The 25,580-nt window shown below is 38.8% G+C and overlaps 1 protein-coding gene across 5 annotated transcripts in view; it reads right to left on the reverse strand.

Moving 5' to 3' along the window:
* Positions 1–25,574, reverse strand: part of Eml6 (EMAP like 6) — a 243,002-nt gene extending 217,428 nt beyond the window's left edge. For all 5 annotated transcript variants that reach the window (XR_007348069.1, XM_015479665.2, XM_048804336.1 and 2 more), the window contains exon 1: positions 25,369–25,574. Coding sequence is in view for 4 of the 5 variants with exons in the window: in XM_015479665.2 (XP_015335151.1) it covers positions 25,369–25,565 (197 nt within the window). In the remaining variant the exon portion in view is untranslated. The remainder of the gene's footprint in view (positions 1–25,368) is intronic.
* Positions 25,575–25,580: the final 6 nt, after the last annotated feature.

The following is a 25,580-nucleotide window of genomic DNA, read 5'->3' on the forward strand; positions in this document are numbered from 1 at the left end:
TATTCCCTGAGGATCTTAAAAGAGCGTACTATAGGGATACTGCCACATCAATGATCATAGCGGCACAATTCACAATAGCTAGACTGTGGAACCAACCTAGATGCCCTTCAATAGATGAATGGATTAAAAAAATGTGGCATTTATACACAATGGAGTATTATGCAGCACTAAAAAATGACTAAATCATGGAATTTGCAGGGAAATGGATGGCATTAGAGCAGATTATGCTAAGCAAAGCTAGCCAATCCTTAAAAAACAAATGCCAAATGTCTTCTTTGATATAAAGAGAGCAACTAAGAACAGAACAGGGAGGAAGAGCATGAGGAAAAGATTAACATTAAACAGAGACCAGTGGGGGGAGAGAAAGGGAGAGAGAAGGGAAATCATATGGAAATGGTAGGAGACCCTCAATGTTACACAAAATTACATATAAGAGGTTGTGAGGGGAAAGGGGGGGGGGAACAAGGGAGAGAATTGAACAGCAGCAGATGAGGTAGAGAGGAAAGATGGGAGGGGAGGGGAGGGAGGATAGTAGGAGATAGGAAAGGTAGCAGAATACAACAGTCACTAATATGCCATTATGTAAAAATGTGAGTGTGTAACCGATGTGATTCTGCAATTTGTATTTGGGGTAAAAATGGGAGTTCATAACCCACTTGAGTCAAATGTATGAAAGATGATATATCATGAGCTTTGTAATGTTTTGAACAACCAATAAAAAAAATAAAATAAAATGTTTTCCTAGGTAAAAAAAAAAAAGAATGTTCAGAGAAGCATTATTTGAAGTAACCCCAAACTAGAAACAATTTAAAGGCCCAATAATAAACACAATAAATTATATTCATATAACAGAATAGTATAGAGCAATAAAAAAGAATGAACTACTGCTATATGCAACAGTATGCCTGAATCTCATGGACAAAATGTTGATCCATTTAAGCACCACATGAAAGAGCATATATTATATGATTCAATTTACATAAAGTTCAATAGCAGGCAAAGCTTACCTATCTAAGAGGAATCAGCATATAGTTATTGTCAAGAGGGGGAAACAACTGGTAGGTGGTAGGTAAGAGATTCTGGGTCAGAGTAGTGTTCTATTTCTTGGTCCAACTGGTGACTATATGGGTATATTTGCTTTGTTAAATTTCATCAATTTGTGCAAACATTTGACAATTCGTGTGCTTTTATACATATATGTCATACTTCAATTTAAGCTTATAAAAATATAAACATATAATTGGTGTCCAAGTGTGGATTTTTAAATTTATTTATTTTTATTGGTTATTTTTAGTTATATATGACAGTAGAATCCATTTTGACATAATTATAAAAGCATGGACTATATCTTGTTCTAACTGAGTCAGTCCCCAGGTCCTCTCCTATCCCTCCCCTGTTCCCACCCCAGCTTCCTTCCCTGTACTCTACTGATCTTTCTGCCATTTACCATAGTTTTTTTTTTTTAATTAATTTCTTGTGGATGTACTCATTTTTTTTTCCTTTCAGGTCTTGTTTTCAAAATTTTGCTTCATGAGAAAAAAAAACATATTATGAGAAATATAGTATTTTAGTAGGAACAAAAAAGCAACTTTTGTAAAAATGCAGAACTGAGATTCTGTGAGGTTCCCAACAAATCTAATAAGAGTGTGTAATTTAAACACAGTGTAATGAAAAACACTGGGTTGCTAGACACGCTGAAAATGATGCCCTAGAGTGAACTCATTCTTAAGATGGGGAAGAAGGAAGACTATTTTGGAAGTCCAGGTTACAAACAGAGGATGTTCAAGTTTATCTTCAAAATCACTAAACATTTAAAATACAGGCCTTGAAAGCATTCCAGGTATCATTATGAAACCCAGAAGTCCATTGCCCTTTTTTTGCAAATGGATTACAAAATTCTTATCCTGTTTTTAATGTTCTCTTACTGCCTGTGTTTTCAGAAAGCAAACTGAAGACATTTATTAGTCAGAAATTAACAATAAAGGGCACCAATATTTTGCATAATAAACTAGGTACAATCAATAAAGAAAAGTTTTACCTTGCTGTGTGCCAACATGGAAAAACATGCTCTGTCTGAATTGCAAATTCATTTTATACATAAATCCACAAAATAACCCATGATTTAGAACAGATCTAAAGTTTAATAAAGATATGGGGTCAGAAGGGAGGGGCATGTCACTTTGTGATGCATAGCATTTGTCCTTCCTTCTGTGAGTTTCTCTTTCTTTAAACATAACATTCTTTTTCTTTTTCTGCAAGTGGAAGCTCTAACTTAATTGCCTGTTCCTTGTGTTATACGTCAAATAACTGAAGTTCATTGGGAATCTTCTGCTCAGAAGCTTCCACTTTCTCTATACTCTTGTTAGAGTCCCCCAAGGTAAGAAGAAGCTTCTGCCTAAACTCCCTTATATAGTCATGTTTCTAGAAATCAAACCAAGGAAGTGATCTCTGTCCTCCACATCAGTAATCCAACAGGAAGTTTCATATTTGCCAAAGGAATAGGAAATAGGAATCTACTCTTCCTTGACTCATCTGTTCTCTAAATGATACTTCAAGCTCCACGCCCTATCACTTTCCAGACTTTCTTGTGACTACAACTTTGAACTTTGAAATGCATGTTATTTTAGTAAACCCAACATTTCTTTCCCCTTTTAGTAATAACTCTTCTCCCTTTTCATAAGAATTAAGCTTTCCTAATCTCATGGGAACTGGGAGGTCTTTGGTTGCAATTCCTTGCACATGGCAAGACATCCGTGATACTCATTCTTACCGTCATATGGCCAAAGGATGGTCACATGCCCCATGAGGGCCAATCAGAGTGTCCGTCCCTGAATTTAAGAGCTGGTATTGGAAAAGCTCCCAGGTTCCTTTAAGGTATCCAGCAGGGAGGCTGGAAACCAGAAACTATCCATGACATGTTACCACCATCCTGCTCACCCCCAGAGCTTGAAAGAAATCTGCCAGCAGAAGAAAAGAATAAGGCCTTTGTTTTTTGTTTAAGACTGGCTTATTTCACAGCATGATATTCTCCAGTTACCCTAATTGGAACAAATTATATTTACTCTATGTATGTGTAATATGTCAAGATATACTCAAAATATACTGTCATATATATCTAGAAAGAACAAATAAATATAAGAATAAGGTCAACGACCAGAGAGGAACAAACACAGCCATGACAGGAGAGTTTAGTCCCTTTAAGCTCTGTAGGTTTTACAAATCTAGAACTTTCCAGTGACATAAACCAAATTCCCTTGTTTCCTTGAGATCCTGTTAATCTGAACCAAAAATCTTAAGTCACCCAAAAAAAGCTGAACTAATGGTAATGCCAACAGCTAACTGCTCTCACCAACTCCTTGTAGCTTCTCAGAGGAGGAGTACCCTACAGTGGGACAGGCTGCTAAGTGGCCTTCTTAATAGCAGACTTCCAGGTCAGCCATTCCAGTCTCAAAGTTCAGTTGAGTTCCAGGAGTTGAAGATTACCAGTCTGCAAGGTAACCTGTATTCTTCCAAGCCACATCCAAAAGCCACACTAGAGGATCTGGACAGCCAAGGTAAGGGAACATGTTAAGCAGTGAACTATGGGCAGTCTGGAGCTCGCCCGGCAGGACCTTGCTCAGTGCTGAAGCACACAATGTTTCTGTCATAACTTACGTCTTTTCCACACGAAGGAACTGATCTCCCTTTGTTCGAGGAATAGGTGATGGGGACTGTTACCTCTGCTTTCAGCTCAACCACAAAGAAAAAAATGTTGATCTGGTCCCAACACCAAGCAGAAATTCTTAGAAGAGACTTAGTGTTTTCAATAGGAAGATAAATGAATGGATAAGCTTTAATGGGTATTCATATTAGATTATCATTATTTTTCCTTGGAAAATATCCTTGATTCTCACCACCAGATGACAGTAACTGAGTGACAACAATAGGCCAGGCAATTAGGCAAGTTAGGAACTAGAGTCTGGGGTAAAAGAGGACTGGTTTCATTTATTATTATTATCATTATTAGCATATTTAATTGTACAAATTAATGAGTTTCATTGTAACATTCCCAAACATGCATATATGGTTCGAATGTATCCACTTTCCCTACTTTTTTTTTATTGTCCTCCTCAGCCTTCCCCTTGATTTACTACCCCCAATAGATCCTCTTCTACTTTCGGGTGTCTTATTTTCCCTTATAGATTCCACTACAAGGGAAAACAAGCACTATTTGTCTTTTTGAGGCTTACTTTGCTTAACATGATGATCTCTACCATCCATTTTCCTGCAAATAACAGGATTTCATCCTTCTTTATGGTTGAACAATACTCTGTTGTGTATATATGTCACATTTTCTTTTTCCATTCATCCACTGATGACTATCTAGGCTGATCCTATAACTTGGCCATCGTGAATAGTGCCACAGTAAATATGGGTATGCAAGTACTCTATTGTATGCTAACTTTGATTCCTTCAGGTGGTACAGTGGGATCATAGTTTTAGCTTTTTGAGGAACCACCTTACTGTTTTCCATGATGGCTGTACTAATTCATATTTTCCACCAACAGTGTATAAAGGTTCTTTTTTCCCCAGATCCTCACCAGCATTTATGTTTGTTTGTTTGTTTTGATGATAGCCATTCTGACTGGGGTAAGATGAAATCACAATGTAATTTTACTTGTGTTTCCCTGATAGGCATGATGCTGAGCATTTTTTTTTTCATATATTCATTGGTCATCTGTACTTCTTATGTTGAGAAATATCTATTCATCTCATTTGAGGTCTGAGTTTAAACCCAGCTTGACAGTTATTAGCTGGTTGTCTTTGGGCAAATTACTTTTCTGGGCCTCAATTTCTTCTTTAGTAATAGGAGAATAACAGCATCTACCTCAAGGACATTTTGTGAGGATTAAAGAAGATAATAATCAAATTGCTCAACAAAGCGCTTAGCATATGATAATATATTATTAATCAGTAAAGCACACATCCAAAATGTTGATTTTATCTTCTGTCTGCATCAACAATACATATTAATAGAACCATTGCACAGAAAATGTCACAAAATGATTCCTGTTTATATTATGATAGCCATTAAACCATCACATGTGAAATCATCAAAGATATTTGTATTTAATATTTTAATAGGATCTATTTCTGTGAGTCTTCACATAGATAAATATAGACATCCCCATTAAAGGAACCAAAGAAAAAAGAATCTTTATGTTTACTTTTGCCAATAAATGCTTTGCTTTCTTAAATTCTAAAATGTCTATACTCCTTCTGACAACAGGGGAGTTAAAATTAATCTGATATAAGGTGCAGAAACTGTGGAGAAACATCCCTCTCCTACATGTACACTGTACATCTCTTTTGGAAGGCAGTCTGTTGGTACCTATCACAACATAAAACATCCACATTCTTTAGACATTCTACTTCTAGAAATATCTGCTATAGAAACATGCATGTACTCTAAAAAGCATATACAATAAGGATGTTCAATACAGTATCTGTAATGGTCAATAATACAAATAAATGTCCATCAATAGGAATGCTTAGACATAAAACAAAGACTGAGCTGACAAATTAGAAGTCCAGGAGTCCTTCCAATAGCCAAGTACAGGTAAACGTGGCCTCTGAGTCGATTCAGGCTGAGTGTCTTCCCTACACCAGGCCCTCAGTGATGATAACACTGAACAGACTGATTCTGGCTTTTAGCCAGAAGAAGAAAAACAGAAGTCAGTTTCCTTATTCTCCTAATCCAGGTCACTTCTTAAAAGATTCTTTTTAATAATGTCTGTGATCTGTAGCTTAAAACTTCAACTAAAAATCATAAAAATTATGCCCACCAAAAGGACTAGGCAAATATGAGTGAAAAGGAAATGAAGTGCAATGAATTTTTCTTTGACACCATATAATCATAGTTTTGATAATTTCCTCTGTTATCTTACTGTTTATTTCTCCTGGGTTTTCTGTCAGATTGCTATAATTTCTTTTTGGTGGCTTGCCAAAAATCAATAAACAACTTTACGCTTTATAATTTTTGCAATAAACTGCCCTGAAAGAAACACATTTTCTCCAAAATGACTGGAGGACCATGTATGTATTAAAGTGGAAATTTATAAATCTCTAAATTTAACCAGGCACAAAATTAGAATGAGTAATAGTGATTCAATTTTGTGGTCTAAATGTTAATGTGAAGTAATACTCTTAGATAAATTTCTACAACACAGTTAAAATAAAGAATATTAAGATGAGTACATTCATAGAAACAAAAGCTGTTTAACATATTTTCATATACATCCCAAGGGTTTTTTTTCTTAATTTCACATATCTTAAAGGAAAAAGAACATACCATAAATCAGTCATTCTAATTAGTAATTTTTTTCTTAAGACTTAAGTTAGACAAAAAGCCCAAAATAAATTTACTTAAGGTTCTAATTCCCCCTACAATGGCCACTTTATATTGCCATTTGAGCCTAAAGTGAGAATTAATTTCACTCTTTATGTAGTCTTTTTTCCCCCCAGTGCTGGGAATTGAACCCAGGATGTCACACACACCAACAAGTACTCTACCGTGGAGCTACATTCTGGCTTAAATTCATGCTTTATGTGGCTTCAGACACACATACTATTTTCTTCTGGTCTAGTGACAAGTAAGAGTATAGCAGAATGGGTAGTTAATGATTTTGTTTTCAGTAATTTCACAACCATTTATTGTGTTTCTGTAGAAGGTTTTTGAATCCATTGAATAAGGCTAATCTAAATAAAAGAAATAATAATAATAAAGTTTAAAGATCTCATAAGTAATCTCCACTATTCTGAGATCTTGTCCTATTATAGTATATTTTCTTGTTTCCCCATTATCATTTGCCAGAACATCAGTGCAGCAGACCTTTTACCTTATTATCCAGAAAGCATAGCTGGCATGAAAATAATGGGACCTTTTGATAGATTTGCTTTCCTTGAGGTTGAAAAGGTAACATGGTCTGTCACCATACACTGTGGTCTAAATATGAAAATAAATAAAATATTTTACCCACCAGCATAATGATAACATTTGGTGATTTGGAAAATCACTGAACTGGATTCTGTGCAGATCTAATTCACAATAAGGGGGTGCAGACTAGGGAAGAACAGAAGTACTTTGGATTAGACAGAGGGGAGTGAAAGGAGCGGGGGGAGTAAGGATAGTAGAGTAAATCGGACATTATTACCTATGTGCATATATGATTACACGACCAGTATGATTCTACAACATGTACAACCAGAAGAATGAGAAGCTATAATCCATTTATATGATGTGTCAAAACGCATTCTACTGTCATGTATAACCAACTATAACACATTTTAAAAACAGAATAAAAGGACTACATCACCAAAAATAAATAAATAAAATAAAATCCTTTAATTAATTATTTTTATACTCTAGACATATTGGTCAAAATGTTACATATCTCCTCAACATTTAATGAAATCTTTTTTGAAGCCCTATAGTTAAAATTCCTGTGAACACTTAAGGGAAAAGGTCAAATGAGGATTTGTGTTCACTTCAAATGAGTCAAGGCTGTAGGAAATCGCAGTGCTCACTCTGCAGTCTCTGAAGGGATGCATCAGGGCATGGGGAGGGCGACTCAGACATCCCATAACACATCCAGTACCTCCACAGCCACTTCTGGGATGTCTCTGGAGTGGCTGCCTGATTTGCCCCCTCTGGTGATCACTCCTGGCATGAGACTGCTCAATATTTTCATTGATTTATTGCTAGAAATTTGATTTATTTCTTTCTTTTTCTTTTTTTTTTTTTTTTGGTAGCACCCAGAAGGAGAATGCTGCTAAATTAGCTTCTGAGATTTGAGCGACATTCAGATGAAACTAGGACACACATGGAATTAGATATTCTTCTAAACAGATCAATCATTTTCCATCTATATCACAACAACAAAAAATATCACTTGAAGAAAAAAGCTGCCCTAGTGCAGAAAATTAAAGCTCTGAATTATGTAAAATTCAAACTGATAATTCACTCTTTAGGTAGTTTGGTATACTCCAAGAATGAATAAAAACAAACTTGTTTTCCCTCTTCTTTATTTAGTTTGTTAAAACACTTAAATAAAATGTTGTGTTAAGTCTCAAAAAGAAATAATAATAATCAGTTTAAAACCACAACCCTGTGTTCCAGGGAAACAAGAGATTTTCAAATCTCTGATTTGTTGCTCCATTAAAGCAGATTTGCCCTCTTGGCAAAAAAGAGATCGCTTTGGGAAGAAGGGATAGAGTTGATGGTCAACTTGCTCCTTCATTCAAATACTCCCTACTGAAACAGATGGCATCTTGGGGGTGCTCAATATCTCAGAATAGGTACTTATGAGCAAGACGACTCAGATCTACCAGATACCAGGAAGTGCCTTGCCCCCATATGTGGGAACGCAGTCTTAATTAGGCTACACACTCCTGTTTCCTCCACATTTTCATTCTTACTCATTGTTCTAGCAATCTAGATTCTGCCCCACAGCACGTAAACGAAATCACTTGAAAACGCTCTTCGCTTGACTTCTTATGAGTCCCACTCCTGGTCCATCTTGCAAAGCTCAACTGTTAACCTCTCCACCACCAGCCCACAGATATGGAGAGATGTTTGTTCTCTCCTTGGCTTCTAAGACCCTGAACTTGTCCAGCTGTTCCTGTCTTTCTGATCCTTCTCAGGTCCTTGGTGTCCCCTTTCATCTCACTACTTGAAGGTCAGAGTTACCCCAGGGTTCTAGCCTAAGCCCTCATCCCTTTTGACTTCTGGTGCTTTCCTTTGACCTCACACATGTGGCAACTGGCAGAAGGGTCTCCTGGATGGCACTCAACAATAACTGTAAGATGCATGTCACCTTCATTCCTCTGATCACCCTTCATACAAAGACTATCTCATCTGGATCTTCATCCAACCACTCTTCCCTAAAGGTCAAATCTGTAGTGAAGACTGTTGGTCTCTCTCTTCTTGGCAAATTGTCTATAACAGATTGGCTTGCCTCAAGACCAACTGACTTCAAAATCGAATTCATTGTTCTTATAACCCTCTTTGCCTCACCAAAACCAGCACCACTAACCCACACTAGAGTCAGAAATAGGGGAACCATCCTAACTCATTTACCTGGAGAATCCCTCTTACCTTACCTTGAGAATCTCCTCTGGCATTTCTCTTCTCATGAGGTCCTCCCAGACCCCCTGTGCAGGCAGGCACCCCTCCTCTCCATCCTCACATGGCCTTGTTCCCCTCATTCCTTCACTGGGACTGCCTCCAGGGAAGGCTGTGTGTGTGTGTGTGTGTGTGTGTGTGTGTGGTGTCATACACATGCAACCCCATCCTTTTACTAGTACACAGTGACTGGCATCTGGAAAAGCACTCAGAAAATATTTTTTGACTAAAGGAACACGCAGAGTTTCTACTGGGCACTTCCAATTTCCAAAGTCAAATTTTCAACAGGCATCTCATGCTCACATAGGCAACCATCTTCCTACGCCAGAACCGACTTCTCTCCCTGCTCCCTCTCCCCTGAGGACCACTGTCTTCATAGCCCTGACACACATTTGCCTCCTCCCTTGCTCTCCCTTCTCCATACCATCAAGGCTTCCTTTGCCTCTGTCCACTGTGTCTGATCCTGATGACCACCTCATTCCCACATGTATGCAACTTTTTTTAATATACTTCTACATTCCCCAAAACAGATCAATCATAGTCACTGGCTTATTTCCAAGCTTTAATGGCTCCCCTCTGCAACTAGATTTTTATTCTATCCAGATATTAGAAAATTACGTACACATTTCCCAAAATTTATCCCTCAGTGTCACTTTATCACCAAAGGATATTACCATGAGTTTATTTCCCTTTCTCCCTAGACTTGAGTACTCAGCTGGCTCTTGTTTTCTTCTGAGCTATCTTCAGCAATCATGGGTCCCTCACCATAGACTGATAATATAATGCACGCCCTCTAGCACAGAAGGCCGCCAGCTCAGTGTGGCATTCTTAGAATTACTACCATTACTACCCAGATTTACACGCAGTATTCTCCTCTGGCCCAATCATTCATTGTTCAGCGCACAAACCCCAAGCTGTGCAATATAATGTCTTCAATCAAACCATGACCTCTACCTGTAATGCTTTCCCCTACCAGCCCATGCCAGAACAGGTTCCAGAATGGGCTTCCAAAACCCCTCTAGTCAAACTTACATTTTTTTCTCCAGTACAGTGGGTTTTTAAATACGATGTACAAAATGACTGAGGGGGGAGGTCGTAAGAAGAATGTTATTTGTATGTAAATTGCTATTTTACACATTCTAAACATGTTAGTGCAGTAGTACAAGTATATATTTTATAAACACAAATAATAAAATGTTGGGAGATTCTCAAAATTATTTTACTGAGAAAGGTAAAATCAAAAACATCTGGAACATATGTCTCCAGCCTAACATTTTTCTCAAAGGGCTCCTGATTTAAGGTAATTGTGGTTCTCTCTGTCCCGCCCTCCTGGCTTATGTATCTCCACATAATAAAATGAACATGGCTTTGGAGTCAGACAGAAGTGGTTTAAAGTTGGGCCTGTCAGTTACTAGCTAAATGACTGTATCTCTGAATTTTTGCAGGACTACAGGGGAAAATGTATGTGTATAAAATATATGCATGCATATGTATGTACATGCATAAAAAGCCTTACTCAGGGCCTAGAGGGGTTTATTCCTCTTTCATGTCATTCTCTGACTCGCTTCACAAAGCTCCTTACATGCTTTATTTAGTTGATTTCATAATAACCAACCAGGAGGTCTAGAGGGAAAACCTGAGGCTGTGTAGGGAACAACTCTTAAGTGGTAGCATCAGACTCCAGCCTAGCTCCAACAGGCCCTCAAGCCCAAGTTTTTCTCACCATCTGAAGCATCTGCAGTCACAGAGGGGCCAGTGGCCGCACACTGGAGTGGGGAGGCACACAAGTGGAAAGTTACAGCATAATTTGAAAAGTGCTCTAAGAGGTATATGGAAAATGCTGTGGCGATAGAGAGGACAGAGACGTTGATTCTGCCTCAAGAAGTCTAGGAGGGTTTCACAGAGATGGTGGCACTAGCAATGTCTCTTGGAGTCCATGAATCTGCCTCACAAAGCGACCTGGGAAGGCATTCTAAGCAGCAGGGCCATATGCAGCGACATGGGGAGAGGGAGCTCATTTGAGTCACTGCAAGGAGTAGAGCGTGACAGGAGCAAAAGTGGGGAAGGACAGGAGAAGGAACTGTGCTAGGAAATAATAACAAAAAGGCAGGTGGGACTGATTCCAGAAGCACTAGAGTCAGCAGGAGTCTAAACAAGACAGGGACAGATTAGACCTGTGCTGTAGAGGACTGACCCTAGGGCTAGCATGCTACAGGGGTTTTGAACCAACTAAGACCATCTAGAGACACATTTTTTTTTTTAATGAATTGGTTTGTCCCATTATTGTGAATGTTAATATAGAATTTGGTTAAGCTGGACAGGTTTCCCCACGGTGGTTATGGTTTGTCCTTTGGAATCAATAAGCATCTTGTGGTGAAGTACAATGTAAATAACATAGTTCTCAACAAACTCTCACCACCAATTAAAGCATCTGCTGATTTTTCTACCTCCATCTTTCATCCAAACTTAATAACTAACTTTTGACTCTAGGAAGAGCTTCCCTTCTCCCCACTGAGTTATTTATATCACTGTGGATGCATGGGTTTTTATTTTATTCAGTGAATTATATTTCATGCCTAAATAATCCCAGATGTGGCCAGTGGAAATTCCTACAAGCTGACTCTTATATCATTTTAACGTCTCCCTTTATTCTTTGAGTATTCTTACACTTTCTAACATAAGACAATATTCCAAATATAACTTGTGCTTTCCCTGCCCCAGCTCTAGAGGCAGGTTTTCTCCAAGGAGTTCTGGTCTTTTTGTGGGGAATAGTATTTAGAAACAGTGTTAGGTGTATTCCTGCTACTGATGTGTCACTGCCTCATGATCAACAAATTGACAGAACAATGAAATATATGTGTGGATCTTTGTGTGTGTGTGTGTGTATGTATGTGTGGGCACATGTATATATATTCATTTATATACTCCTTTATCTATATTTCTATTGGGAGATTTTTTAAAATACAGATTTGGGGGCTTCGCCTTCAGATCTACTGAATCAGAATCTTTAGGAGTGGGCTCTTAAATCTGTAATTTTTTAAAGTTTAGCCAGGCAAAGGATGGACTAGAAGAGTGATAATGGAGGCAAGAAAACCAGTTAGGAGGCTCCTGTAACTGTTCAGACAAAAGCTGAGAGGTCGTGAACTAGACAGAAGCAGTAAGATGGAGACAAGATCAACTGACTGGGAGCTGACTGGACAAGAGAGGTGAGAGTGGGAGGGAGGACTCAGGCATCCTGCTTGGACAGCAGTCACTGGGGCATGCACACTGTCATTGACACAATGAACACTAAACACATGTTTATTTAATTATCTTTTCACTTCTATAGATTACTTAAAAATTCAAGTGACATAGGGGAAGAAAATAATTGTAAAACATTCTAGAATCTATCCCTCTTCCATGATATTTTTATCATATAAACTAGAAACTGAGTTTTACTCAAGGCAAGAAGGATGACTTAGGAATTCATTGTCAGTAGGCCAGGCTCTCACATAGATAGACGTGGTCTGGCCAAAGTGATTGTGTTCATGTCTACTAGCAGAGAAATAGACCTGCAAGGCAAGAAGCAATGTCTATAACAATATCTCTTATTGTCAGAAAAGAAGAAGATGGAAAAATAAAAGAAGAAGAGGAGCAAGTCTGCTAGCAATAGAAGTCATTAAGCTGTGATGCTGCTTGCTACCACTGCAGCATAAAAATCACTGGAGCATGAGCAAAATATATAAAGGAGATGTAACAAGAAAACTAAAAGGAAATGACCCTGCTATAACAGAAAGTTTAAAACCCAGATAAAAGTACAATCCACAGAAAAATAATATTTCCAGTGTTTGGTAGTAAAAGCAATTTATTAATAACCTCCTCAATGCAAAATCCACTGGGCCCTTTCCCGGAGATACCTGATTCTATTCTATTGATCCAGTCGAGTCTCCTCCTTGACATCCTCCCTGATATCCTCCCTGATCTTGGTTTCTAGAGCTCTCCATTCTCTTGGTTTATTTTCATTACCATCTTTCACAGGTACCTCTTTCTCTTCCAGTCTCTAATATCAATCTTCCTGGAAGTCCTGACCCTGACTTAATCTCTTTCCTCCCTGCATTCCCTGGGACATCTTATCCACTCCTACACATATACTACAACTCCTGTGGCTCTCTCCTGACCCACCTAGTCACTTCTAGCATATATCACAGACTCAAATGTAAATACAGTCTTGTATCCCTTTAACAACTTGGATACATTCTGAGAGCTGCACTGTTAAGCAATTTTGTCACTGTGCCACCATCATTTACAAAAACATAGGTGACGCAGGTCAATCACTCAATGTGATTGACACAATCAAAGGATATAGTAAACATGAAACAGACAAGGCTGGTGCTAGTGTCACATGACATACCATTTTACAGTGACTTTTTTTATAAACTAGGAGTACACACTAAAATAACATAAATATTATAATACAGGACACACATAAACCAATAACACAGCCATTTATTATTGTTATCAATTATTAGGTACCGTATGTAATCATATGTGCTATACTTTTATATGATCAGCGGCTCAGTAGGTTTGCTTTACTAGTTTCACTATCAACACAGGTGAGCGGGTGCACCACATTATGACAGCTGTGACATCACTGGGCATTAGGAGTTCTTCAGCTCCATTATGAATCTGATGAGATCACTGTCGTTTATGAGGTCTCTCCTTGACCACAATGTCACTATTCAGCTCATGATTATATGTATAAAGCGGAACTCAGTTTCCCCTGGCCTTGCACCTACTCCTCATTCTATTTTAGTGAGTGAGAACCATCATCCCTCCAGCTGCTCATGTCACAACCTTGACGATTACCTTCTCCCTCTCTTCTTTCTGCCCTCCCACTCTCTCTGGCTGTATCTAATCAGTCATCAGGAATCTAGAATCTTCATAATATATTAGTTATTTTGCCTTGAATACTGTCAAAATTATCTTACCCCTGTGCTACTTCAAGTGCCCCTAGAGCTTCTCTCCTCTAACCTATTGTCTATACTGCAGCCAGAGTGGCTAGTCCACAACCTAACCCTAATGATACTCTTTCTTCTAGAAAGCCCTCTCTGACTTCCACCCTTCCCAAGAATGGGTTAGGCCCATGTCCTAAGGTTCTCACATACCTGGGCCAACTAACTTCCATACAGTCAATATCCAGCTGCACAGTTATGTTGAGTATTGTCCTTGTGGTTATATGTCTCTTGAGGTAATATTGCTCACTTTTGGATTCCCCAGTACCTCACACAGTTTTGGGAATACATATGCACTCATAAAAACCTTTGTTGTAAAGCATTTTTGTTCCTCTAAGCCAAGGTTTCTTAATATATGGTCCCACATTCACATTCACCTGGTATCCCAATACTGTCCTTTATAAACTCCTTTCCACCCCAAGACAAAGCACATGGGACATTTGTAGTATCTTTTTTGACTTTTTTGAATTTGGACACTCATTCTGCTTTTGTCTTTTTTTTTTAATGAGGATGAAATTATTTTTGCAAAGGATAAATGATAGGCCAGATATGTTGTAAAATGTCCCTCAATTTGCTTTGGCCTATTTCTCATGATTAGTTTAAAGTCATAAATTTTTTGGCAGAAAAATCTGATAAGTGGTGTTGGAGAGTCCCTGTACATAAGAGGTGGACTTGGGGAGAAGAGATAGACAAAGGCTGTCAGGCAGTAAGAGAAAACATCAGGGCCACAACAACAGGGCAAAAAACAGAAGGGTACTGATTAGAAGGTGGTCAACTGTAGAAGAGGTTAAGTGGGATACCCACGTAGCACTCAAGGTCACTTGGGAAACTCCAAAGAATGATTCCAGTGGCTGGCAGAAGTAAAAACCAGTTCATCATGTTGAAGAATAAATGAGACATGAGAAAATGAAGGGATAAATGGAAAAAGAATCTCAGAATCAGAGACTCAGTCTCTTCATTTTTAGATGAGGAAAACAAAGCCCAGGAAGTTACATGTCTGGTTTTAGAACCAGAGCCAGAACAGAGTTTGGTCCCACGGAACCCAATCCCCATGCACAATACCATGCTCCCTCTTCAGAGAAGTTAGTATTGAAGGAAGAAAGAATTGGAAAGAATAATAAAAGAAAAGAAAAATCATAAAAGACTTTTAATAAAGTAAAAGTCTCCCACATTTTATGATCTTCCTAAAATGTTAACTGGCCTTGTCTTGCCCTTTTAAGTCCCTTCACTGGTCCCCACAACTTGTGGAATGAGCTGTAAATAAATCCCTTAGTGATCTAGTCTATATCACCTAATGCAGTTCATCTCCCAACCTTCACTCTAGCAGTGCTGAGCTAGAGTACTCTCTCTTCCCTTGGGGTACCCTGCTCCTATAAGTTCCGGGACCTCTGTACAAGACATTGCCTCCTGATGTTACCTTCTTCTTCCTCTATTCCCTTTCTACTCATTTGTCAAACTGTTCTTTATTTTGCAAAAGTGATGTTCTGCAGTCCCCTAAATTTCTGCCCTAGAACTCCTTCTATATCTTTGGGAGAAACTCTTCTGGGCTAGGAAAGACTTAAACTTATTTAGAGCTGGCAAGTGCTATATTACAATCTCTGTACACACCTAGATTTCATTACCCTCTTATAAACATTCCATCATTTTTTCAAGTTACTTCAAAAGAGCATATGTTTGCTAAATCAGAAGGGATGCAAATCAATATTGTCCTTATAATACAGTTAAAAAATCAAGTAATTTAAAAGGAATGTTTCATTCCTTGTAAAGTCCATGACCACATTTCAAGAGAAAACAATGTCTCCTCAATAGCTATATTTTCCATTCAGACCAGTAGATCAGCAGAAGGAAGTCAGGTGGAATTTGCTGTCAGATTTAAAAGCACCAGAGGAATTGGTCATTACTGTCATCCAAATATTTCTTTAAAAAAAATCTGAAGCCTGCTTCTCAGTGCCAGCTCAGAATATTTTCAGGATTTTCTTCTCACAAAGTATATATAAAATCTCACCCCTATTTCACACCTTGATCCTTCGAGCCAATATGAAGGACAAAGAACACATAAAAATATATTATGTACTGAGTATGCCCATGAACAAGGTTCTAGGTATAGGGATTCCAACATGGAATTCAAGCAGGTGGAGAGGCAGTAAGTCAACAAATACAGCATGATGGAATGAGTCTTTAAGGGAGGCTTCTGCATAGTGGTCTAGACACACAAAGGAAAAATGGCCTAAAATAGTCTGGAGCTGTCAGATAAAACCTCAGGGAGAGACGACACTGGCTTTGAGGTTGAAGAAAGGAAAAGACTCTGCAAGCAGAGAAATGAGAGGTCATTTCAGGCAGCCCAAATGTCATGTGCAGGGATGAGCCAGCACTCCCCAGAGATACCTGGTGTGGCCTCTTTTGAGAAATGAAAATTCCATTACACAGCAGATCACCCATATTGTAAATTTTAACCCTGTTGATATTCCTTTCCTTGTCCTCAATTCAGTACTTCTCATCTCCAGCCTTGTTTCTAATGAATCAAAACTGATTTGCTTCTTCTTCTAGGCCAGCTTCTACAGTACAGATGCCATTCACTTCTCCTCAGTCCATAGCCCTTATTAGATGATTTTCCTTAAAGGGGAAACCCTCTGTAACACGGTCTCACCCTCCAGGCAACAAGTGATGTCACTGGGTATACACAATGACCCATCCTAGGTCAATTAGATTGTCCTTCCTGAGAATTTGGAGTCAGGACTCATAAGACTGGTTCAGTTGGTTTTGTAGGACCAAGCTGGACAGACATAGGGACTGACACAGATTGGGTGGGTGGGGAGCAAGGGTGGTAAGTCATGTGCAAAATGAATTGTTAAGCAGCTAGTATAAAGCCAGAAAAAAAGCAAATATTTTATTCAGAGAGAAGCAGGTATGTGAATCTCTGTGACACATGGGGACACTAGCAAGAGAAAGAAATAGAAACAGACTAGCTGCAGTGTATGAGTGGCAGCCATACTCCCTATAATTGAGGTCCAAAATTGTCTTGCACCTTGTAATCCTTTCCCTAATTGTGCTTCTTTGAAAAAGTTTTAATTTCTTGCAACTGATAATCCCTTACTTAAAAGACAATCCATTATTCATAGGTCTTATTTCATACATACAGTTTTTTAGGTGGACACAATACCTTTATTTTATTTTTATGTGGTGCTAAGGATCTAACCCAGTGCCTCATGCATGCTAGGTGAGCACTCTACAACTGAGCCACAACCTCAGCCCCATCGTAGGTCTTATTTTCTTATTATCTATAAAATCAACTCACAGTGAACACAGAAGAATGTTTTAATGACATTATTAAACAGGAATTAAACTTAAATTAAAAAAGAAGGCTCAAACCTTAAAATAATCCTGAATAGTCTTTTTTTATATATTTATCATTGTTATTATTATTATTATTTTAGTTTTTTAGGTGGATACAATATCTTTATTTTATTTTTATGTGGTGCTGAGGATCGAACCCAGTGCCTCACACATGCCAGGCGAGTGCACTACCACTTGAGCCACTTGAGCCACTTGAGCCACATCCCCAGCCCCCTGAATAGTCTTATAATAATACTCAGACCAGCCTGTTTATGTACAGAGATGTTCTTCTATCTCCAGAGGGTAGAGTTGGCTTGTTGCTCTCTTGTCTATGCTGATGGGAAAGGAGTGGCAGAGAACTAGTGAGAAATCCCCAAATCCTTCAGCTTCATGATAGAAGCCATTCAGATACCCACTTCCCCTTGAAGAAAGAAAGAAACAAACTAATAAAGAGGTAGAGATAAAAGCCCAACATCTCTCACAAATCTGTTTTCTATACTACCACAACCAGTGGCCGGCTCAACAGACCTGTCTTCCAACAGCAAGGTCGAAATCTGAAAATCTATTTTTGTTTTTCTTTTATTTGTGCATTGCAAATTCATTTTTAAAAATGAATTGAGAGTGGGGCTGGGGTGGTAGCTCAGTGGTAGAGCACTTACCTAGCATGTGTGAGGCACTGGGTTCATTTCTCAGCACCATATATACATAAATAAAAATAAAGTTCTATCAATAACTAAAAAAAAACCCAAAATTAAAAAATGTATTGAGAATACATGAATTAAATGTGTACACAATTTCTGGCCCCTAAGTCACAGTTACTAAATACTACACTGATTCCGAAAGGCTTAAATGGTTCTGTTTTATAATATATAAAATTTGTATGTCCTTTATAAGGTCTACAGCATCTTTACAAATACAGGGCAGCAACCAAAGCCTCTGACTTCTAATACTTTTAGATGAATCTTTTTAATGGTTATTTCCACTTCTGGGTCCCTCAACATTCAGCATCTTCTGTGTAGAGAAATGGGTACCCTGCTAGCAGAATTGAAAGACTGTGGGCATCCAAATATATTTCATGGGGAAAAATAAACTTTTAAACAAATGATGTTAGCACAATTAACCTTGTGCAAAAGTCTGAAATCAGAGCACTACCTCATATCATATAAAACATTAACTCAAAACAGATCATCAAACTAAATGTAAAAGCTAAAACCATAAAGCTCTTAGAAGAAAATGCAGGAGTAAGTCTTTTTGATCTTGGATTAGGTGCTGGTTTCCTAGTTATGACACTAAAAATACAAGGAAAAAAATACACAAATTGGACATCATCAAAATTAAAAACTCTTACAACTCAACAACAAAAAGACAAGTCTACTTCATCAGCTTGCAACCTTTTGGGTTGAAAAGCACTGGTCTGTTGAGCTTTGCAACATACCAAAGAAGTTCTTGGAATCTTGCTGCTGAAAATGTGCTCTGTGGATTAGCCACATCAGCAGGACCTGAGAGCAGGTTAGAACTGCAATATGTGAGACCTCACTCCAGACCTACTGACATACATCTGAATTTTAGCAAGGGCCCAGATGCACCTGACACAAGTGATATTTGAGAACTGTTTGCAGTTGGAAATTGACCAATCCACACCTGAAAAACCCAAAGTTAATCAACAAAAGGAGCCCAGTCACTGAAGGGGTGTAGTCCACTGGCTAAAGGAAGGATATCTGAATGGTTTTCTGGAGGAAGAGTCAACCCTCCTAGAGCTTCCTTTTCCTTTTTTGGCAGCAAAATGTCACCTCCATTACAAAGGTGTTCTGATCCACATCCCTGGGGACTGAAGGCGAGTAGGAGGGCCTCCTTGGAGATGCTGCCATAGAACAGTTTCACCACAGTGAAATCTACTTCTCTGACTAACCACTGGGCTGATATCATCCCTTATAATGTAGTACAGTTCAGGGCAATGTTTTCAACCAGTGAACCATTATATACTAACTATATTTTTCAAGTAAAAATGTGTTTGTATTTCTGAATTAAAAATTGAAATCCATGGTGTGGCAAGGAAAAGTATACCCTTGACAATAACTGAATGGAGTATTTGTGACTGTCCTGGGAAATCTAGGACATATGGTACCAAAACCCATGAGGCTTTAATAACCTGAATGAGAATTATGATGACCTTGGTCTTTCTTTGGGTGTCTATTCCAGAATTCAGGGCACAGCAAGCTCCTTCCCACTTAACACCTTTGCAATACTCTCTCCTCTGCCACCATACCTACACCTGTCTGCCCCTTCCCGCCTTTCAGGTCCCAGTTGAAATGCCACCTCCCTAAAGAGATGCTCTGCAAACCTTATGTAATGTCACTTCCATACCCCTACCCAACCCAACTCTGTTCTACGATTATTCCATATTAGCACTTATCACCATTCAGTCAAGCTGTTTTCCTCTGAAGGCACTCCTGGCCTCCCTCACCAGAACGTAAGCTTCAAGGAGCAGGAACTTCATCATATTCCCTGCCACACCCCCTGCACCTGGCATATTTTAGATGTAATAAACCAATGAGAAAGAACCACCCAACTTAGAGAATAAGTAAATCTTAACAGAAATAACCAAATAGACTATAACTTAATAACACTAATGAGATCATTGATGAGCAAACCATAGCTTTCATCAAAAGTGTTTGCTTCATGCTCTTGCCAACGCACAGAAAAAGGGAGATCCAATGAATACTAGGATGATCCCACTGAGTGACTCTGCTTAAATCTACTTCCCTCTCAGAGGCATACCTGTAAAAATGAGGCTATATCCCAGAGTGGTGGATCTCAATGAGATGACATAAAGTGTGTGGTAGAAAGTAGGCACTCAACCCAATATAAATTTAATTCTTTGTAGGTACCTCCACACTTCCCCTATTAAAACTGATCAAGAAACTAAAAAATAAGAATGAAATCATATCTCCAGGACTTCATGTGAACCTGCTTTCCCTATACTCCATGCCCAATCTTGGCTGTTAGACCGCTCTCTTGAAACCCAACAAGTGCAAGTGTATTTGCCACACTAGTCTATTTTATCCATGTCACAATTTTTAATTAAATGTCTCCCATAGATCACTATTTCAAAACATTGTTTCAAAAGTGGGGATGTTCTAAAGTGAACTTGAACATGATTCCATTTCTAGACTGAGCTCTAGCAATCTGTTTCAAGTACTCTTAAATAAAGCCCAGGATTTATACACAAACAGATGATAAATGGTATTAAGAACACGCTTACTGGGCTGAGGTTGTAGCTCAGTGGTAGAGTGCTTGCAAGCATGTGTGAGGCACTGGGTTCAGTTCTCAGTACTGCACATAAATAAATAAAATAAATATCCATTGACATTTTTTTTAGTTAAAAAAAGAAAAAGGGACTGGGGCTGGGGCTCAGTGGTAGAGCACTTGCCTAGAATGTGTGAGACACTGGGTTGGATCACCAGCACCACATTAAAATAAATAAATAAATAAAAATAAGATAAAGCTATTGTGTCCATATAAAACTAAAAAAAAAAAGAAAGAAAGAGCCTACTGAGTTCTGGTTAGGACCATGTACAGTGATAGGAACCACAGTGACTAAGAAAAATAAGCAGCTGTATACCAGTGAAGCAATAGCATTGGGCTTTGGAAATCAGACTGATCTGAGTTCTCCAGTCTGCCAGAGGGTGACACTTCAACTCTGTGCCTCTGCTGCCCCACCAGTGGGCTGGTGTTAGCAACTCTGCCTCCCTCGAAGGGTTACCGAGAGGATGCATGAGACAAATCTGTATGCACATTTAGCTCTGAGTCTGGTGCTCAGGAAATGTTAGCCCTGCTTATGTTAAGATCCATTCTCAACATCAAGGACCCCAAATATATTTACAAATGAAAATACTCAGAATGAAAGAATGGCACTAGATACACAGCAACACTGGTCACAAAAGATACAAAACTTCAGGAGTACTTGCATCCCTTCATCTGAGGATGGTAAAGTCTCCGGGCAAAGGTGAGAGGGAAACAGATGGTGCCTTGCAGGATATGGATAACAACAGGACTCCTGTAGTGGGCACCTTGTATGTAATATTCACAAAAACTCAAGTGAATACCTGTAAGCCCTATTTTACAGAGTAGCTGTTTTCCTGATGATATAGTCACCCAACTGGTAGCAGACCTAGGCTGCACAGAGAGAGGCTGAGGGAGGAGGAAGATAAATTATTCCTGTATGAGGTAGGAAACAACAGAGTAATTATATTATTGCCAAGTGGAAAGCAAACAACTTGAGGGTTTTTTAAATGGAAAATAAAGATATAATAGCAAATTAGGGTCCAAGAGAATGGAAAACAAAGGACTCTGGAATTCTGCCTGAGTGCAATGAAGAATCATTGCTTTGCTTTTGATGTGTACATGTTCAATTATTTTAATTAAATACTACCACTATTACTAAGAACATTTATTGAGAACCAACTAAGGGCCAGACCCCACACTAAACCCTTTCTATATGTTGTTTCTAATAATTCCAACGACTCTGCAGTTTAGCTATTGCCACCCTCATTTTGCAAATAAAGAAGGTCCTGAGAGGTTGCACCACTTATTCAATGTCTGAAGTAAATGGCAGAGTGGGTTCTGTGTGTGATGTCAAAAATCAGTGTCTTTTCCCCTAAGACAGCACTGCAGATAGACCTCCCTTGCAACAGAGAACCATAAAATAAGGCAGAAGAAAATGGAGACAGGGAACTCTCCAGAAGCAATATAAGGATCCAGAGTCAGGACATTAATGTCTCAACCGGAATCACTGTGAAAATGAAAAACAGGTGACAGGAACCAATGTGTTCATGACCTTTTCTTTCATTTACTCCCATTCTATGTCATGTTCTGCTACCTGAAGTCGAAACCAAGTTAGTAATTATTCCAGTCCCTATTACTGTCCTTGCCTTCAAGCCTGATTTGAATCCTGTTGCTAGCCCAGCAGTAAATGCTGCTTTCGGCATTTCCTTGTCCCATCACAATCTTATCAGAGCTAAAATACAGCATCATTCTCTAATCTGTTATCTGCATTGAAAGAATATGACAAGCCTCCACATCCAATAAATCATATCATGCCTCACATATCAACATTTTTAAAAACCTGAGTTAAATACATAGCCTGTCAAAGCAAGAAAACACATATGCTGAGCTCTAATGAGCTCTGCCAAATCCTACATCATTATTAAGGTTCATCATGATCTCAGAGAGCACATTGTTTTACAAAAATGGAGTGTGTTGTTACCAATATTTGTTGGGCTGCCTTCTAGTTAATATTTTAGGCAACAATGCACAACAAGTAGAGCAGTAGGAAATGTATGTGCAGGAATATATCTTTGAAACTAATGTAAAAGCTAAGTACCAACTGCACAATTACTTGCACTATCTCATTTGATGTATTAAGAGTCAGAAGTTTTAATGTTCGTGCAATGATTCCAAAAAGCCAAAATATTTTTGCATTAAAACATTAGCAGTAGTCCTCTCCATGAACTCAGTATTTCAAGTGGAAAAACAGTAGTATGCTGAGATATACAAAAATGCATAAAGATAAAAGACTGTTCATTGTGGTTTATGCACTGTCTTCACCAGAAAAAGATACTTACATATATATAAGATAAAACAAAATAACAGCTCTCAATTATATAATGATCTATGGTTTGTGTTTTTTAACCCACTGGACTTAATCTTATTCCAACATGCAAAGACATACATAGATATTCGGGAACTCTTCTCAACTATACATACTCAGACCCAATCAAATAACCTGGAGAATGTAGCAATAAAGTCCTTTCTCTGTAGTCAGGCTTACTACTGTGTCAATATCAGCATAAAGAGACAACCATTACCTTAATAAATAGAAGATAAATTATCTTTTTTTCCATCAAGTAAGCCTCCCTACAAACCCAGTTGTACAAATAACTCATGCATCTTTCCCTCAATTCTGAGTGTTTCTGTAATCATCCAAGCCTGATAGCCTTGAAGCCCCACTAGCTCAACTGCTCATCATAACAACAGTCTACTGCAACTCCACCCTTTTCCCACCTTTAGTTTCAATGGTGCCTTTAATTTTTCCCCTATTAGAGAAAGAATGAGGATTAAGAGTTCAAATTCTCCAAGTAGTTCATTGAACTGTCACATTAATACTATTTAACCCCAGGGAATTTTCTGTTTGCCACTCTCTCCCTTCCCCCAAAGGACTACATCTTATTTTGATGTAGTAATGGAAAGCACTGCATTAAGATAGAGCAAAAACATAATGGGTTTAAATTTTTAAACATCTAACCTTTTCATGAGTCACTGTTAATCATTTGCACCTGTGACTTTAATAATCAGCCTGGCAATTAGAGAGGCAAAATCTGCAGGACAGAACTAAGTAAGGATGCCTCAGTCACAACCATTACCGTATCAGGGAGGAAAAGAGAAAGCTATTTTGTCTTATGTGACATGAAGAAAGTTTTACTAAGTTCCACCAAATCTCAAGAACATTAGAGCTCTAAGTACTTAAAATCTTCAAAAAAGACATGTATATACATACACAGAAAGACAGACAGACAGACAGACAGACACACACACACACACACACACCTGTAGTTTCAAACATTAAGATTTTACCTTCTGTAACAAGTTTTCAACTTTAGGTCTCAGGAGGGGAAAAAAAAAAGCTTAGGAATATAAGCACAATATTAGGAGGGGGGAGCTAATATTTTAAGTCATTTACCCCAATGAAAAATTAGGACTATTGGTGTTACAATATTTAATTGCTTATTTCATTGTGAAAGGCAGAGTAAAAGTGGCAATATTCTGATGGAAGTTGTTCTGCATCAGTGAAACACACAAGTTTGGAAGGTAAAAATATGATCTCTGTCAGTTGTAGTCTATCCTCAGCAAGTCATTTCTTTGTGAGCAGAGGTTCCCACATCATGGAAATCTTCCTTAACTGCCAAAGGCGGAAAGGGATTCCCTATGAACAGCATCTGGACCACACCTTGTTTGGCCACACAAGAAGCTGACAAGGGCAGGAGAGAAATGTGTCTGGTCCAGAGAGAGGATAGGGCCAAGAATCAAAATATGTCCCCTTCAATTTAACAGGAAAGGCCCCTACAATGGTTATTCAACCAATGGAGTTCTAGCGGTCAGTGCTGGACTATGTCTGTGGGATGCCTGATAGGATTTTGTGGTCTAGCAGCTGCCAGCCTTTTATAACCTTAGTGATGTTGTGGAAGCATCCATTTAGTGTGTAAATATGCTTTGGGCATTAAAACATGGCAAAGTGAAATATTAGAGAACAAGGTTCCCCACCCACTGCAGAAATTTCCAAGGTCCAGAGCACCTGAGATGAAGATACCAAATTACCTGTAGCAAAATTTCTTTGTGTTTTTTTCCTTTCCTTTTTCTTTTCTTTCTTTCTTTTTTTTTTTAATCCACTTGCTTGCTGATGAACCTACTGAGGGGCCTCCCAAAGATGATACCCACGGTTAATCTATTGGTCCTACCATTTACCTAATTAGCAGGGAAAGAAGTGTTTAAAGGTACCCAGTCCTTCCACTTGTAGCAGAAATGAACCACCAAAAAAAGCATCAGAACACTTAACTCCTTAGAAATTAAAAAGACTTCCGGAAGGATAAAGAAAAAAGAGATCTCTCCTTCCCCACCTGCACCGCCCCCCCCACCCCCCACACTCTGTTTCTCCCCTATCCCCAGGATCAGTAGCCCCTCTGTAATTCCATGAGGCTCCAGAGAGAATCTTTTCTTTCATGGGGCTCCCTGATCTGACCCTGGGAAAGCCCAGCTGGTCGTTCTTCTTCCCACCCTTCCATCCTTCCACCCAACCCTTTCCCGCCGCCCCAGTTCACCCCTTACCTGATAATGTCGTCGTTGTGTCCCAAGAAGAATTTTTGGATGTGCTCACGGGTGTTGTACACCACCCCGACCCCAGCCACAAAGTAGACCACCTCCTTGCCGGCTGTATAGTACAGGTTGTTGCGGCACTGGTGACCCCGGTACCCGTACACCCACTCCAGCCGGAGCTGGCAGCTGGGAGCTGTCCGATCCGCCATGATAAGCCGACCCCA

Source organism: Marmota marmota, unplaced genomic scaffold (genome assembly GCF_001458135.2).
Source record: "Marmota marmota marmota unplaced genomic scaffold, marMar, whole genome shotgun sequence".
NCBI classification, from domain to species: domain Eukaryota; kingdom Metazoa; phylum Chordata; class Mammalia; order Rodentia; family Sciuridae; genus Marmota; species Marmota marmota.